Source organism: Dunckerocampus dactyliophorus, chromosome 15 (genome assembly GCF_027744805.1).
Source record: "Dunckerocampus dactyliophorus isolate RoL2022-P2 chromosome 15, RoL_Ddac_1.1, whole genome shotgun sequence".
Taxonomy (NCBI): domain Eukaryota; kingdom Metazoa; phylum Chordata; class Actinopteri; order Syngnathiformes; family Syngnathidae; genus Dunckerocampus; species Dunckerocampus dactyliophorus.
Genome location: NC_072833.1, coordinates 50,055 through 67,299, shown reverse-complemented (window position 1 = coordinate 67,299; position 17,245 = coordinate 50,055). Strand labels below are relative to the sequence as shown.

General features: G+C 43.3%; 3 protein-coding genes across 4 annotated transcripts; 1 reads left to right on the top strand and 2 right to left on the bottom strand.

The window, feature by feature from the left end:
• Positions 1-345: 345 nt before the first annotated feature.
• timm23a (translocase of inner mitochondrial membrane 23 homolog a (yeast)) lies at positions 346-2,386 on the top strand. Its single transcript, XM_054753634.1, has 8 exons — positions 346-499; positions 822-960; positions 1,045-1,103; positions 1,176-1,269; positions 1,453-1,537; positions 1,609-1,667; positions 1,756-1,866; positions 1,937-2,386. Exons 2-8 carry the CDS (start codon positions 855-857, stop codon positions 2,056-2,058), a joined length of 636 nt encoding a protein of 211 aa, XP_054609609.1. The 5' UTR covers positions 346-499; positions 822-854; the 3' UTR covers positions 2,059-2,386.
• A 6-nt stretch (positions 2,387-2,392) lies between these two features.
• zgc:112285 (uncharacterized protein LOC561476 homolog) lies at positions 2,393-8,265 on the bottom strand. 2 transcript variants are annotated; one of them, XM_054753631.1, is made up of 7 exons: positions 8,190-8,265; positions 6,484-6,633; positions 6,304-6,413; positions 3,282-3,376; positions 2,935-3,215; positions 2,704-2,882; positions 2,393-2,626 (listed from the first exon to the last, which is right to left on the bottom strand). In XM_054753631.1, the coding sequence occupies exons 1-7, from the start codon at positions 8,248-8,250 to the stop codon at positions 2,447-2,449; spliced, it is 1,056 nt and encodes a 351-aa protein (XP_054609606.1). In that variant the 5' UTR covers positions 8,251-8,265; the 3' UTR covers positions 2,393-2,446. The 2 variants fall into 2 exon arrangements, with proteins under 2 accessions (XP_054609606.1, XP_054609607.1); XM_054753632.1 differs by having other exon boundaries at positions 2,394-2,626; positions 2,704-2,867.
• Positions 8,266-8,410: 145 nt separating this feature from the next.
• LOC129168400 (uncharacterized) lies at positions 8,411-12,072 on the bottom strand. Its single transcript, XM_054753630.1, has 2 exons — positions 11,923-12,072; positions 8,411-11,301 (listed from the first exon to the last, which is right to left on the bottom strand). The coding sequence occupies exons 1-2, from the start codon at positions 12,055-12,057 to the stop codon at positions 9,565-9,567; spliced, it is 1,872 nt and encodes a 623-aa protein (XP_054609605.1). The 5' UTR covers positions 12,058-12,072; the 3' UTR covers positions 8,411-9,564.
• Positions 12,073-17,245: the final 5,173 nt, after the last annotated feature.

Here is a 17,245-nt window from a genome sequence, read left to right as displayed (position 1 = left end):
CAGCACACAGAACATGGCAGTTTACTCCGGTTTCCTCCCACATCCACAAACATGCAGGTTAGGTTAATTGGCGACTCTAAATTGTCCATAGGTATGAATGTGAGTGTGAATGGTTGTTTGTCTATATGTGCCCTGCGATTGGCTGGCGACCAGTCCAGGGTGTACCCCACCTGTCGCCCGAAGTCAGCTGGTATAGGCTCCAGCATACCCCCGCGACCCTAAAGAGGAGAAGCGATATTGAAACTGTATGGATAGATATGATTACACATGTTTCTGGGTTCTGCCCACCATCATGGCGGCCAAACCCGCACAGAGCGGACTACGGAAGTGGATTTCAGTTTCCTGTCACAGTCTAGTGGCCTTGGTGGCGACTGATCTCCTCTTATTGCACTTTAACTGCTGTAGTTCGTCCCGGACTGGCGTAAAATAGTAAACATGTAAAATCACAACAGTTGCTTTGAACGTTGTGGAAAAACGCCATTGGGCCATGTTGAAGAAGGTATGGTAGTGAAATCCTAACAACATCCTAACAACACCGTGGTTGTTTTTCATCTCTCTCCGCGTCATGACAGACCGATGTTGTTGACGTAACGACGATAGCATTGCTTTACGGCAGAGCGTGCTTGCTGGAGGTCAGGCGCTAAACAAAACAACTGGTTCTGTAAACTAGCGAGTGAATTGAGTGAATGCGAATTTTCTTCAGAAAATATACTTTTTGATAAAAACAGACAATCCAGGTCAACACTACAAGGTTTTGTTCAACCTATCTGCTCTGTGAGTGAGTGTCTCGGCTCAAATCCTAAGCGTTGCATCATATCTAGGCGCCTTAGCAGGGACGACCGAGCTCTTCGGAGATGGACAGCAACTCACAAGGCTCCGGAGGGCTTAAAGGGAGTCTCGGTGGTCTCTTCGGAGGTGGAGCACCAGAATATTCCAACACGGAGCTCGCCGGTGTTCCTTGTAAGCGTCATTGTTTAACAGCTACAGCTAGCTTGGATACTAGCTAACGTGCTTGGACGGTAAATACTTGTGCTGTCTTTCTAGTGACTGGAATGAGTCCCCTCTCCCCTTACCTCAATGTGGATCCTCGTTACCTAGTTCAGGTAAAGTACACAAATTATAGACAGCTATTTGATGAATATGTGGCTGTGAATTGCATAATGTTATATTTTCAGGACACAGATGAGTTCATTCTACCTACAGGCGCTAATAAAACGAGAGGAAGGTTTGAGCTGGCTTTCTTTACCATTGGAGGCTCCTGCATTACAGGTAGGACGCTGTAAAAATGTTTTGTGTCAGATTGACAAGCATTTCATGGGCCCAGGCATATTAGTATGCACACTCAGACATTATTATAAACATAGTTTTAAAACAATGAGAAGCATCAAGTCTCTTATTTATGGCCTTTTACTCACATATTTTCAAATAATCATTTGCTTGTTTTTATTACAGGTGCTACATTTGGCGCTTTAAACGGTCTCAGGATGGGCCTGAAGGAGACCAGAGACATGGGATGGTCCAAACCACGTAATGTACAGTGAGTATTGTTCCCTACAGGAGAAATGTATCCATCAGGTGATGATATCTCTGTTGATGTTATCTTGCCAGGATTATCAACATGGTGACCAGGCAAGGTGCTTCATGGGCCAACACTTTGGGATCAGTCGGTAGGCAAGATGATAGGATGGCAACATTTGTATACATTTTTGGTGCATCTGTTTAATGAGTCTTTTGTATATCTCTGCTGTTTCCCAGCCTTGTTGTACAGTGCTTTTGGTGTGGTGATCGAGAAAGCCCGAGGAGCAGAGGACGACATCAACACAGTTGCTGCTGGCACGCTAACGGGGATGCTCTTCAAATCAGCAAGTAGGTGTCGTTCTCCTCAGCATGAGATCCAACGCAAGAGATATATCAAAAATTCATTCTTTGTTTGTAGGCGGTCTAAAGGGAGTCGCCCGTGGGGGTCTGGCCGGTTTGGCCTTGTCCGGTGCCTATGCCATCTACAATAACTGGGACCACCTGACCGGAGCGTCGTCGTCATCCTCCAGGATATACTGAAACCCCGTGCCCTCTTTCACCTCCTCCTCTGACATTAAATCCAAAATATCATATCTCTAACCCCAGCTAAGACAACCTAGACGCTGGTCAGATGCAGTCTAGTACCACTTTCCAGGATGGGTTGCTCGTCCTGCATGGTTCCCCACATGATTGGCAGCAGTTCTGAGCTCAAACATGTCCAGGCAAGCTGCAAGTGGACCTTTTGTAATGATGAACTTCACCTTACAGTCAGTGCTACTGTTGTATTTATGAATAATGAGTGGTTAAGGGTCATTATTAGAAGCTGTGTGAGTCTCCAAAATTCGACATAATAAATTGTGGAAAGTAACTTCTACAAAATAGTAATCTATTTTGAAAAATACACTTTATTGTTAAAACTAGAGGCAGCTCAGTGCAGGAAGAAGTCCCGGATGCGGGTCCCCTCGATCCAGTGGATATATGCAGAGGTTCTGGTGAAGACGCTGGGCTTGTTCTCCACCGTGCACCCGATGGGGCCGAAGCTCACCACGCCATGCACCTCCCAGCGGTCCCGGCCCAGCTGGCACAGCAGAGGACCACCAGAGTCGCCCTGGATAGGAAAGAAGGTTGGATGGACAGTTCTTCCTCACTTCCCTCCACAGCGAGGTCACAATATGGCCAACCTACCTGACATGCTGCAGGAGGATCCTCCGTGTCTCTGAAGCCAGCGCAGATCATAGAGTCTCGGACGCGGTCACCCCAGAACTTCTTCTGCCGGCAGGTTTTGAAGTCAATGATGGGAAGTCGTGCTTGATTGAGGGCCTCCGCTAGAGACACGTTCTCCTTCCCTCCTGGGACATTTGAAACTGAATTGTATGAATTCTCAACATCTGACAATTAAACTAATGTAGTTCTCACCCCGGGTGTCGCCCCAACCCGTCACCCAGCAATAGTGCCCCGGCTTGAGGCTGGTCTGCTTGCGCGGCAGGCAGGCGTAGCGGACGAAGTTGGACGGGAGAATGTCGGCGCCGGCCTTCACCAGGGCGATGTCGTAGTCCAGCTGACTGTGGGCCGGGTAGCGGAAATTCTCGTGGCGGTAGATCCTCTTCACCGGAAAAACCCTCTCAGCCGTCTCGGAGAGCTTCAGACGATGCTTCCCCAGGACAATCCTCCACGAGCTGGCGTCCTCGGCCTTTCCTCTGGAAAGGGGAGAAAAAGCTTCACTAATAACAAAGGAAGTTCCTATTTGTGTTTCTTTTTCTTACTTTTGGAAGCAGTGAGCAGCAGTGAGGATCCAGTTCTTGTGGATCAGAGTTCCTCCACACACGTGAATGTGGTGTTTGCTCCCTCTGGGCCGAACCTGACAGAGCCAAAAACTTCAAAGTGTAAGTGTAAACTTCACAGAAGGAGTTATACAAGCACATTTACCAACTCTTACCAATTCTGCGAACCTAATAAAGTGAAGATAAATCCTGAGACTGAAACCATTTTTGCTGTTGCTGTGTTGTTTTTATTTAATTAGCTTGACTCTGCAGCCGTTCGCTTGTCTACACAGAAACAACAAGCTGGCATTTTCAGATTTTCCCACTCTGGAAGCCATTTAAAAAAAAAAAATACAGTTTCAGGGCACCCAAAACTCTGTTTGCGTGTGGCTGGCCCCTAAAAGTCAAAACTATTTTTTTAATATTTAAAAAACAGTTGTAAGAATTACAAGATTTTGTCTGGAATAAAGTTGTAATTTTACAAAGATAAAGTTATAAAATGAGACAAAAACAATAAATGTGACTGAGAATAAATTATTTAAAAAATGACATGATGGAGAATGCAATTTTTTTAAAATACAAAATTAATGACTGTATTACACATATTTGTGTTTGTATGCATATATATGTGTATATATATTAGGGGTGTAACGATTAATTCACTACATCCATGCATCGCTTTATATTCCTATGTTTCATTACATTCAACTGTGTTTAGCAAGTTTTTCATTCTGGACGTCATATATCAATCTAACATCGTTTTAAAGGTAATCAATCGATTGAATCGATACTAGGAAATAAAGCATTGTATTTCAGCACGACAGGCTTTATATGGATGTGTTTTTCCGATTTTTTTTAGCATTTTAATGATAAAGATTCGATAAAGACATTCAGTCTGACGTCATGGCCATCCGGGTATGTGTTGGTCATGGGAGTTGACATGTGAAACACAGTTGATTCGCGTCTTCTTTTTTTGGTCAGTGCATTCACTTCATTCAGTATTCATATTTAACTCATCTGGCCTTACTTCAAACTATGCAAAGTTAGGACGTTTTGTGCACCTCTTGGAGGAGTTTATCGTCCAGTAGTAGTGACTGTTAGTGACGTCATCATCCAGCGCGGCGTGTGCAGGTCAAAACAATATACAGTAGACGCCCCTACAACGTAAATAATCCATTCCGAGAACGTTTATGTTATAGGGTTTTTATGTTGTACGAAGCGTAAAATACATGTAAATAGCCTAATCCGTTCCAAGATCTTCCCAAACTCACACCTTTGGCCCTTCAAATATTCAAAGCCCACCAAATATGGTGGGAAAATATAAGAAAATGTTACCATAAACATAGTAGAGTAACATTCCAATATAAAATGAGGTAATAAATAAGATTACTGTAAATGAATAAAACTGAAAGGCGTCACCAAGTGTACAGTACTCTGTTAGTCTGAACTTGCTGTTTTCATGAAAGAACTGAAGCTGTACTTCAAATCAATATCCTCTGCTAATAACAAGAAAGCTATCAAGACTATAAATCTGTGCTCCCACTTCAATATCCTTCATTCAATTTAATTTTCATTGCTCATGTCCCCTGGTGTAACTTACTTGAATTATTATCTTTATTTATTTCACAGTCACACTGGGTGAATTTATGGCTAAAAAGTTACTGAACCGATTTAAAGTTACAGAATCGTTTTGGATCGTGTCATTCTAAATCAGTGGTGGGGAACCTATGGCTCGGGAGCCAGATGTGGCTCTTTTGATGATTGCATCTGGCTCTCAGACATTTCTTAACACCATCAAATTTCTTTTTTTTTTTTTTTTTTGCTGACGGTTTAAAGTAAAACATTATAGAAATCACGGCATTAAAAATAACGTTCAAAATATAAAACTTTCTCATGCACTTTAGTCCATCCATCTATTTTCTAGCGCCATGCGGGTGGCGAGAGCCAATGCCAGCCGTCCTTCCCATATTTTCCAGGTCCAACACCAAAACTTGATTATTATTGGATAATGTGCGAGCCTACCCGGGTCATTGAGAGGTCAAGAAGTAAACTTACCTCCTTTAAACAGTCAGCTAGCTAATTCTGCACAGCAAACCCTTTTGATGAAGAAGATGGCAAAAAGAAAGACCGATACGGAGTACGATGTAAAAACATGCAGCACCAGAAGTTGCATTCATGGTAAGAAATATTTTACTTAATATTGGTTAGCTTCAGTCGAACTGTGTTATTAAAGAGAATCAATTCAAGGACGTTTTGTATTCTAAAATTGCTTAAAAATGCACACATTTAGTTGTATTCAGTGTTGCAAAATATGATGTGGCTCTCACGGAAATACATTTTAAAATATGCGGCTTTCATGGCTCTCTTAGCCAAAAAGGTTCCCGACCCCTGTTCTAAATGAACCAATATTGTCGATGAATTGTATCGGAAACCACAAATCGTGATACAAATGGAATCGTTATTAAAACAAAGTGTTACATTCCTAATATATTTAAATATATACTGTATATATATATATATATATATATAGATATAGATATATAGATATAGATATATATGTATTATACAGTAATGTAATGTATTCAACATCATTAACAAAACAATTGAATGAATTACTGTATTATCCATATACATGTAGATATATACATATGTGTGTGTGTGTATACACATAATATACAATTTATTCTTCATCACATTTATTTATTTATCTCATATTTTGACAATGACTGTTCATATGAGAAAGAAAGGTGGAATTTTATCAGAATAGATATAATATTTGGAGAAAAATGTTTTTATTTTATTACATTTAAGTTATGTTTTGAGTATAGCGTCTGCTGGTGACGGTAATCGCCATCAACCAGTTTAAACCATTTATCACCCCTTATATAAGGATATCCTCGATGTAAAGCTGTACTAAAATGTTAATTTTATGCTGTTTTGACAGTTTCTGTCCAAAGTGAGCCTAATTATCAATATAAAGGCAGAAATTAGTTGTATTTATGCTATTATATTATAATATGTATACCTGTAGCGAGACCTGCCAGGGCCATGAGTGCGGTCTGGCCTCGTTGCCTGACACGATCCTCTCAGCCATGTTGGGCTTGAAGTAGGCTGTCCCGCAGTCTTTGGGCCAGTCTAGGAATAAAGAGACACATTTCAGACCAGAACTGTGTTTTCTGTAAGTATTATGTGTGTGTGTTCTCACCCAGGTGCAGCACCTTGTGCTGAGGTTGCCTGCTGGACGTCAGCGTGTATGCCGCCTGACTCAGCAGAGGCAGCAGCAGCAACAGCAAACACACAACATGAAGCAGTGCGTCCATCATGGTCTTATGCACAATCACCCAGCCTGTGCACACTGTGACATATTTATAGCAGCAGGCTAGCAGATGTACATGCACAGGTACACATGTGCTACACACGCACAATGAGTAATGTGACAACGAGGCGCTAGATTGTTCTCCTGCAGCGATGACTTTCCCTTTCACACACACGTCAGGGTACACAAGCATCATGTCATGTGATGTTGTACCATGACCTCAAAATGACCTCTTTGCAAGAGTACCTGAATGACCGGCACTCAGATCCTTCCTATTATAAATGTAAATAGAAGTACTCAAACATTAGTGGGGGATGGATCTTTAAGACATAAAAATAGGCAAAGAAGTCCACGTTGTTGCTGTGAAAATAAGCCACACAATGATCGCAGTGGAAGTCACCAGCGACTCTGTGGATGAGACAGAATGTGCACGCTCATCACTGCTCCCCAGTGTGGTTCAACAAGGTTAATGTAACTGTTGACAGCTAATAAGTTAGAAACTGTTTTTTGGTTTTTACACCATAGGCCTAAACTGAGGATATCCAAACATTTTTCACATTCGGCTCGCCATTTCATTTTATGTGCCTCAAGCCCGGAAATAATGCCCCTCAAAAAGACCACATTAAAAATGCAACATATATGAAATATTTGATTATTACATATGTGAGAATTTTGTGTAAGTTGTTATAAATCAACAGCCATAAAATACAATTTCAACATAATTGGGGCTCCCTTTTACATATTTGAAGATAATGCCACACAGATGTTGTCATATAAGCAAGTTGTGTGTTGGTTGTTGGAGATGAAATTCTCCACAATCTCTTAAAGGTGAAAGGACCACTTTGAAAAATTTTAATTTCACCTCCCCCTTACGTGTTCATTAATCTCCAATTATGAGAAGGAAATAAGATTCACACTCCAGATGAAGTTTTAAGAATTGTATTGAAATCAAGTCAAATCAGACATGTCAATATCTTTCGCAGCTTCAGAGCCCTGGACCCCGTTTCATTCACTTGTACCCATCTTCTGGCCAAATGAAAGAGAGTTTCCCTTGATTGTCCCATCTGTCAGTTTTACACTTTTGCTCGGACCATGGGCGCCAGTCTCTCCAAAGATAACTTTCTCCTGGATTCCTTGAGGAAGCTTATGACACCAGCCGTCCCAATAACACTTACTATAGTTGTTGACATTCTTGTTGTTCGCCTACTTCACGGCTCAGGCCAATGTTACATTCTGGCTGTTGACCCTGGCTGGAGCAAGCTGTTTTGCTCCGCCACTTTTCTGTTTAACCTTTGAAACACTTAATCTACTCAGCTAATTATTTAATAAAGCATTATTTGTATAAACTACTTGTAATCAATCACTAAGTTATTAGATTAATTGATTAAACAGTTATATTTCAACTGTACTTATTTTGAGGCACTCAACAATAATTCAATCAATAAACATCAATGCAAACAGTTATTCTAAAATCTACTTGTAATAATTATTTACCCACTCAGTCAATTCATTTTTTCCTACACGGTCCATAGCCAGTTTGAAGAGGACCCTCTGAAGGATCGACCCACGTAAGGCAGCTGGACAGGACAACATACCTGGACATGTTCTGAAGGGCTGTGTCGAGAAACTCCATGTCCTCACGGACATCTTTAACATCTCGACGAGCCAATCGACTGTCTCCGCATGTTTCAAATACCAGTCCCAAAGATACCCCACCTATCAAGCTACAACGACTACCGGCTTGTAGCACTGACTCCCATCATTATGAAGTGCTTCAAGCGGTTGGTCATGCAGAACATCAAGTCCTCATGTCCATGGTCATCCCATGACTAATTTCAATTTGCATATACTGTATAGGTCAAACAGGTCCACTGAGGACACCATCTCTGCTCTTCTCCACCCAGCCCTCACTCACCTGGATTCAAAGGACTCATATGTGCAAATGCTCTTCCTGACTCCAGTTCAGCATTTAACACAATCATCCCCCAGCAGCTCATACAAAAACTTGGACACTTGGGGCTTAAAACTTCTCTCTGCAACTGGGTGCTGGATTTTCTCACAGGGAGGCCACAAAAAGCGTGAGATGGCAGCATACACTCCCAAAACCATCACGCTGAGCACAGGGGACCCACAGGGGTGTGTGCTCAGGCCACTGCTCTTCACGCTGCTGACCCACTACTGTGGGCCAAAATCCAGCAGCAACCACATCATAAGGTTTGCGGGTGACACAACTGTGGTGGGCCTCGTCTCCAATAATGATGAGGCCAGCTAGGGGAACGAGATGGGCCAACTGGCTGAGTGGTGCAAGGACAACAATCTCTTTCTCAATGTAGGGAAGACCAAAGAGATTGTTGTAGACTGAAGGAAAAGACCCTGGCAGCACCCCCCACTGATCATCGACGACACTGCTGTGGACAGGGTGAACATCGCCAGGTTCTTGGGGATGCACATTTCTTAGGACCTCTCCTGGTCCAACAAGACCATGTCGCTAGCCAAGAAGGCCTAAACACGCCTCTACTTAATCTGCAAGCTGAAGAGAGCAGGATTCCCACCCCCCATCATGTATTCTTTCTGTGGAGGCAATATAGAGCGCATCATCACTGGCTGCATCACAGTGCGGTACGGAGGCTGCACTGTCTACTGTGTTAGCAAGATCATCGGTGTCCCTTTGTCCCCCCCTCCTTGACATCTTCAACCCTCGACTAAACTGCAGAGTCATCAGCATCGCTCGTGACACCTCCCAAGACTGCCCTTTGCACAGACTGGCTTTCTGCACTGCCTAGTTTCATTGTTTTAGTTTATTATTCTTATTATTTTAGCCTTTCTATTATTAAATTCTTCTATGCATGTCCTGCACATGCAGTATAGAAAACTGACAAAGAATCTTGAATCTTGAGTTAACCAAGCATCATCTGGTTGCAGTCAGTGTGTTTTTATTTTGAGCTTCAGGAGAGAAGCGGCCATTTTGTTTTAGTCCTCCTTTCTGGACCCCCCGCACCATCCTGGCCTCAGCGACCTCATCATACTCCTCTTCCGGATGAGTCCACTCCCACGTGAAGGTGAATTTGGGATGCTCTCATCTTCTCCCTCCGCTGTGCTTGCCTCCTCCTTCCTTCCTCCCTCATCCTCCTTCACACCTCCGTCGGCAGCTGTCCCAGGTGGAGTTGCCTCAGTGGGAAGAAGAGGAGGATTCGGAGCTTTCTTCTTTGTTGAAGGACGTTTGACAGGACGGGGGCTGTTGTGAATCTCCAGATGTTTTCGTATGGCTGCACTCAACACATCTGGGTCCACAGACGCTCCGTGGATGTCCCACGTCATTCCATCCTCGTCCCACTGCACCTGCTTCATGCTGCTCCTCCTCCCGCCAAGCTCGTCCTTCTCCTCCGCCTGGACCCTCAGACAGGACCTTCTGCGCTCCAGGTCATGAGAGGAAGCAGAGGTGACCTCCCACCTGGTGTTGTCTCCTTCCTTCCTCCCTGCCTCCTCCTCGCTGTTGCTGGCGGGGAACATGCTGGAAGAAGGCGACACCAGGTTGGAGTTGGAGCCCACCGAGGTTTTCAGGTTCAGCCTGGATCCAGGTGGCGAGCCCAGGAGGGAGTGGGAGCCTGTGTGGGATGTGTTTCTGCGGAGGTCCCACCAGGAGCCTGCAGGGGAGACGGTCTGCACGGCCACGTCCATCACCTCTAGCCAAGAAGTCATGGTTCCTTGCTCTCTTTTGACACCACCTCTGTAGCATCTACAACCTTCACGTAGCAGCGAGTCACTCATGGAGGAGACCATTACTGACGTCCCACCTCTGCCTGGCCTTTGCTCTGGTTGCCATGGTAACTGGAGGTGGCAGACAGAATTTGTTACATCTGGATCTTGCTCTTCTGCTGAACTCAGCCACACAATCTCTTCTCGAGGTTGGGACATCTCATGAACGGATGCAGGGGTTGATGATGCTCCTTCTTCTGAGCCCACAGAGGACACCATTGGAGAGGGATACTGGAAATAAAGCATGCGGGTGTCCTGGAAGGTGTCATCTTCTGTGCTTGCCATATGGAAAAAGCAGCCTGATGTCGTGAAGGTTGACGGTGTGGCGTCAACGTGTCGGGATGACGCCAGAGGAGAAGCTGGGTAGTCTTCCTGCGGGGGTGCGCTGAGTGCCGTTGATGAAGAGCAAAGATCCACCGATGGTAATGTGGGCGTCATCAGCGGGGAGATAAAAGGCGAGGAGGTCATGGTGGTAGGAGAGGCTACTTTGGACCCTGACAAGTCTGGCGCCGCACAGCACGACATGTCTTGCATGAGGCTGCAGGGACGCGACGCCCCGCTGCCACCCCACATCACCGTGTCAGGAGTGCTGCCACCACTCTGCGTACCGCCGCTGCACCGGCTCCAGCGCCGCATGTTGGCCATCCAGCGCTCACTGAGGGCGGGCAGGTTCTGCGGGTTCTCATGCTGCCACACGTGTGCCAGAGAGTTCTGCTCAGCGGGAACGCTGACGCTTGAGCTGCGGCGCAGGGCCATGCCAGTCCAGGAAGAGCACTTGTCCGTTGCCATGACATCCATGGAGCTCTTGGAGATGGAGAAGATGGGCGTCTGGTCGCCTGGCTCATACGTCCCAGACAAGCTGGAGTAGGACACAGACGGGCTGACTGAACAGCACACTGATTGGTAGTTCTCAGAGGCGGGTCGCACGGGCCTCATCGCCATGGCAACAACCTGACATAAGGACACGTCACTGAGCACCATCAAACATTAGTTAGCTATGCCTCTGTGTAGGCTCTCAGTCGTACAGGAGTTGTCCATCGAGGGAAAGGCTTCTTGAGACGTCATCTGTACTTCTGTGAAGAAGGTGTCGGACGTTTCGCTCCTCATCCGAAGAGCTTCGTCAGCGAACTAATAAGTGCTGGTAGCTTAGGCCTTTCTAACTGTATTTAAGGCCTAGGCTACCAGCACTTATTATCCGAAGAGCTTCGTCAGCGAACTAATAAGTGCTGGTAGCCTAGGCCTTAAATACAGTTAGAAAGGCCTAAGCTACCAGCACTTATTAGTTCGCTGACGAAGCTCTTCGGATGAGGAGCGAAACGTCCGACACCTTCTTCACAGAAGTACAGATGACGTCTCAAGAAGCCTTTCCCTCGATTAATTAGCTATGGTAAATTGCATAGAAATATTCCATAATTGTCCTAAATGGGATTCTACAACCTGGATTATATGAGCCTTATCTTTGCACTCAGTTTAATACATCAGAATTAAAAACTATTTGACCTTTTTATTCATATTTACTAACATTTATGTGTCAGCTGTAGCTAATTCAGATGTCAATTCTGGACTTCCTACCTTGAAGTTAACCCCTTGTTGAGATTCCTCACTGTCTTCTGCCTCACATTCCTTCCTTCTCTGCAGCTTGTGTTTGTATGTGTGTGTCATCCGTGTAAACAACGTGACAACCTGTAGCGTCAATACTGTGCTCATGAATCGTGCGTGAGAGCGGCCCGTGTGGGTGTGCCGTTTGGCCCGGGGATTAACTGCCACCTGTCATCGCATTAGCTGCTCTCCAATCTCTGACCGGTGTGTGTGTGTGAACACTGAGTTAAGATCAGGTCAGCTGGCAGGATATGCATGCACACTTATTCCTGCACTCATTGTTCACAGGCTGGATACGTTGCCTTTTTCTATGGTGAAAGTGTAGCTAATGTTGTGGTCCCTGAGTGCATCCATCCCTCTTCTATGCCGCTTATCCTCACTATGGTCGCGGGTATGCTGGAGCCTATCCCAGCCTTACTTCGGCGAGAGGCGGGGTACACCCTGGACTAGTGTCCAGCCAATGGCAGGGCACATGTAGACAACCACTCACATTCATACCTATGGACAATTTAGAGTCTCCAATGAAGCTAACATGCATGTTTTTGGAGTGTGGGAGGAAACCCGAGTACCCGGAGAAAACCCACACACACACGGGGAGAACATGAAAATTCCACACAGATTCGAACCCAGATCTTCACGATCTCCTGACTGTGAGGCCAACATGCTAACCACTAGTGCACTTCATTATAAACCAAGTAGAAATTATGGTTATTATTAGTTTCATGCTTTTCAAGCTTTTAATATTGACATTGTTGTGTAGTGTATTGTGTGTTTTAGTTCATGAGCGCTTGTGTCACGAAATCTTGCGAGATTAAAACATGACGAGCTTTCTCGTTTGGAGAAAAGGGTTAAGGTTATCACGAGAACAGGATAGCCAGAAGCCAATCAAACGGAACTAAGGCATGGCTACTATGACTAATAATACACATAATATGAAAGTGGCAGTGTGCAAGGCATTATTGGATGCACACATTAAGTGATTTACACACACTATAAACCTTGCAATCCAACCTACTTTGGTGTTCCCAGCATAAGCGTCAGCGAGTTACATGTGTATTTTTATGCAGTGCACAAATACTTCAAATACAACCCCCCAAACCCTCAAACTCAACACACTCTCCCACAACTGTTATCTATTACCTGTCAGAACAAAACATAACACAATAATTGCAGATAAGCATCTCTGAGTGCACCAACCAACTTCTTGGGATATTTAATTATTATTATTATTATTATGTATTATGTATTATTGCACTACAAATTTTATGTGATCTGTTCTGTATGTGTTTATTCTTATTCAATTTTCTTATTTTTCTCATCTCTCATGTCTTGCCTTGGTTGTTTTATGGTTAAGTGATTAAGTTCATTATGACATTTTTGCAGAGCTGCTGGAAATGTGAATTTCTCTTGGAGATGAATAAAGTGTCCATCTATCTATTGGTGCTGGCAACTTCTTCCATTCCTTTCACTCCTCAGTAAAAAGTTAAGTGCTACCTCACTTGTTCCTCTGCCAAGCACAAACATTAGAATGCTGTCCATCAGAACTGAAGACCAGCTCGGCGGGTCAGTGGACACAAGTATTAGTTACAGCATCACACATACACATTAATCATCAAATTACTTTGAATCATTTTGGTAAATTTAAATAAAGTTACTTTCAAGGATTCAAAAACTTTACTAAACTTAATTTACTTAATTTAGTAGTTTAATTTAGTAGTCGGTGATACTAATAAAACTCAAATACACATTGTTAGATTTCAAAGAAAACAGTTGACAAGCAAATAACTAGTGAACTACTAGTAGTACTGCTCGTAAAATACAGGCAGCTAAGATCATAAGAGACAATATGAAGTACGCAAAGACAGCAGCATTGGTAGCAGCACTTATTATATTATATTATATAGTCAACGCAGATCCCACTTAGTGGAATATTTAGAAAGTATGGCATCTTCTATCACTTTTATGCAGATGACTGCCAAATTTACTTACCACTCACAAAAAATGGCCATGCCCCCCTGACATCCCTTCTTGTGTGCTTAAGCGACATCAAGATCTGGTTGGCCCATAATTTCTTAAAGCTCAATAAGGGGAAGACAAACGTTATCCTGCTCAATCGTACCAGTACCCTTTTGGACCTGTGCCAGTTCAGTATTGTAGATTCTTCTCGCTAGCGAGCGATTTGTTTTAAAATACAACTTACACTGAACAGGCTAATGTGGTCGCTATCTAATCATTGTCTAATAATTTATTAAATGCAGTGGATTGCAGTGAAGTCAGATATCGGTGTTAGCCGGCTAGTTATAACTCACAAAAAACAACAATTCAAAAGATGGCGAATATTTACGTAGAGTAGCAAATGATTTAATATGTACTAAACCATGAGTGACATTACTGTGAAACTCAATAATTATGCGTAATTACTTACATGTACTGTATATGTTTCTTTCGGTCTCCGCTCTTCCATCTTATTGCAGAGATTAGAAAACTGGGTGGAAATCTGGTTCTGCTCTAAACTGGGTCAAGTCCTATCAGGGGGACACATGGTACTTTGTTGGAATTGGTAACTGTGTCTTAGAGCAAATGGCTATGACCTGTGGGGTTCCCCAGGGGCCAATCCTGGGACCCCTATTGTTCAATCTGTACATGCTTCCTTTAGGCCAACTGTGACGGAGCACAGCCACCACTAACTACCAGCGCTACATTTACACACACACTTTCCTCCCTCGTTTTCCCACTGTGTCGCCATCGCTTTCATTACCCTACAAACATATGCAATATGTTGATAAAATACACCAAGGGTGCACACTTGGGAGTATTTTTGTCATCACACATACACACACGCACACGTCACTTACCTCTGTTGCTCTGTTCCCACGGTCCAAACCACATCAACACTTCCGGGGTGCTTAAAAATGCAACTTTTGTGCAGCATGTTAATCACATGATGTGATGCATTTCATAAGCGTCTCAAATGCCCCAAAAGGACTTTATTATTGTTTGTTTTGATTTATTATGTCAGCAGTATATTTGGCGCTTTATTTTCGTTATTTTTTGAAATACTAAAGAAACTATTGACGCCCATAGGAGGGGCCTATGGGATTTAAAAGGAGAGCATTTTCAGGCAGGTAGGGGAACGTAGCTGGAGTTACACTGCAGGTAATGTGGCTGATTACTTTTTTTTTTGGACTATTTAATCGTGAGTGATTGCAGTACTTGCTAAATCATTTTTCTGGCTTATCTGTAAATACAGACCCTTTCCAAAAAATTTGAATGTCATGGAAAAGTTGTTTAATTTCCATAACTCCATTCAAAAAGTTAAACTTTCATAGATTATAGATTCAGGGCCCACAATTTAAACGATTTCAAGTGTTTATTTGTTTATTTTTACGTAATTTGGGTTTCCAGCTCATAAAACCCACAAAAACAGGAATTCAAAAAATGTGAATACTGTGAAGAAATCACCATTTACTTCTCAGTTTTTTCAGGAAAAAAAAAGAAAGAAATTAGGATCACATCAAATCAATCAAAATATGGTACTTTCAAAACGACATGACAATCTTCATTACTTGGTTGGGAATCCCTTTGCCTTAATCACTGCCTCGATGCCACGTGGCATTGAAGCAATCAGCCTGTGGCATTGCCTGGGAGTTATGGAAGCCCAGATTTCCTTGATGCTTGCTGTCAGCTCTTCTTTGTTGTTGGGTCTGGTGCCCCTCATTTTCCTCTTGAGAATACCCCATAGATTCTCAATGGAGTTTAGGTCCGGTGAGTTTGCTGGCCAGTCAAGCACTGTGATGGCATGGGCATCAAACCAGGTTTTGGTGCTTCTGGCGGTATGGGCAGGGGCCAGGTCCTGCTGGAAGCTGAAATCTGCATCTCCATACAGATCCTCAGCAGAAGGAATCATGAAGTCCTCTAAAACATTCTGGTAGACTGTTGCGGTGACCTTGTATTTAAGAAAGCAGACTTTACCAACACCTGCACCGGACATTGCACCCCAAATCATGACGGACTGTGGATATTTCACACTGGACCTCAGGCAGCTTGGGTTCTGCTCCTCACCCGTCTTCCTCCAAACCCTTGGACCTTGATTCCCAAATGAAAGGCACACTTTACTTTCATCGGAAAAGAGGACCTTGGACCACTGGCCAACAGTCCAGTCCTTCTTCTCCTTGGCCCAGTGGAGACGCTTCCTACGTTGGCTCAGGTTCAGAAGTGGCTTGACCCGAGGAACCCGACAGTTGTAGCCCATCTCCCGGATGCGTCTGAATGCCTCATTCCACTCTTTTTGGATCTCTGCCAGATTCTTGAATCTTCCCTGTTTGATAATCCGCTGAAGCCCACGGTCATCTCTTTTGCTGGTGCATCTTCTCCTGCCACATTTTGCCCTTCCTCTAGACTTTCCATTGATATGCTTGGACACAGCACTCTGTGAACAACCAGCCTCCTTAGCTATGAACATTTGTGGCTTACCCATCCTATGGAGGGTATCAATGATGGTCTTCTGGCCAGTTGTCATGTCTGCAGTCTTCCCCATATTGAACCCAACTGAGAAAATTGAACCAAACTGAAGCAATTTAATGACACCTGGGGAAGCCTGTGCAGGTGATTTGAGTTTAGTAGATGACACTCAGTTTAAAACATTCATGCCCTGCAAAATTTGGGCTGATTTCTTCACAGTATTCTAATTTTTGGAATTCCTGTTTTCGTGGGTTTAATGAGCTGGAAGCCCAAATTATGTAAAAATAAACAAATAAATACTTGAAATCGTTTAAATTGTGGGCCCTGAATCTATAATCTATGAAAGTTTAACTTTTTGAATGGAATTATGGAAATTAAACAACTTTTCCATGACATTCTAATTTTTTGGAAAGGGTCTGTATATGTACTTGTAAATATTTTTTGGACATTCTTGCTCTTTTTCCACAGTTAATATTTTGCACTGTTAGGATTTGCTGTGGTTTGCACTTTGGGATTGTAGCAATAAATACCACTTGAGCACTCACCCCTGACTTGGCCTGGGTCCGACTAGATCCCACCACACTAACTAATACACAACTGCAATGTGTCCTACCACAACTATTCAAGATTCAAGATTCAAGAGTTTTATTGTCATATGCATAGTAAAACAGGCAGTTATACTATGCAATGAAATTCTTATTCTGTTCATTCTCCCCAAAAAAAGATAGAAAACACAAGAAAGAATAAGAACATAAGAAACATAAATACTAATAAATTAAGCAACAACAACAGAAGAGACATTAATCCAAATAAATAATACAAATAAATAAATAAA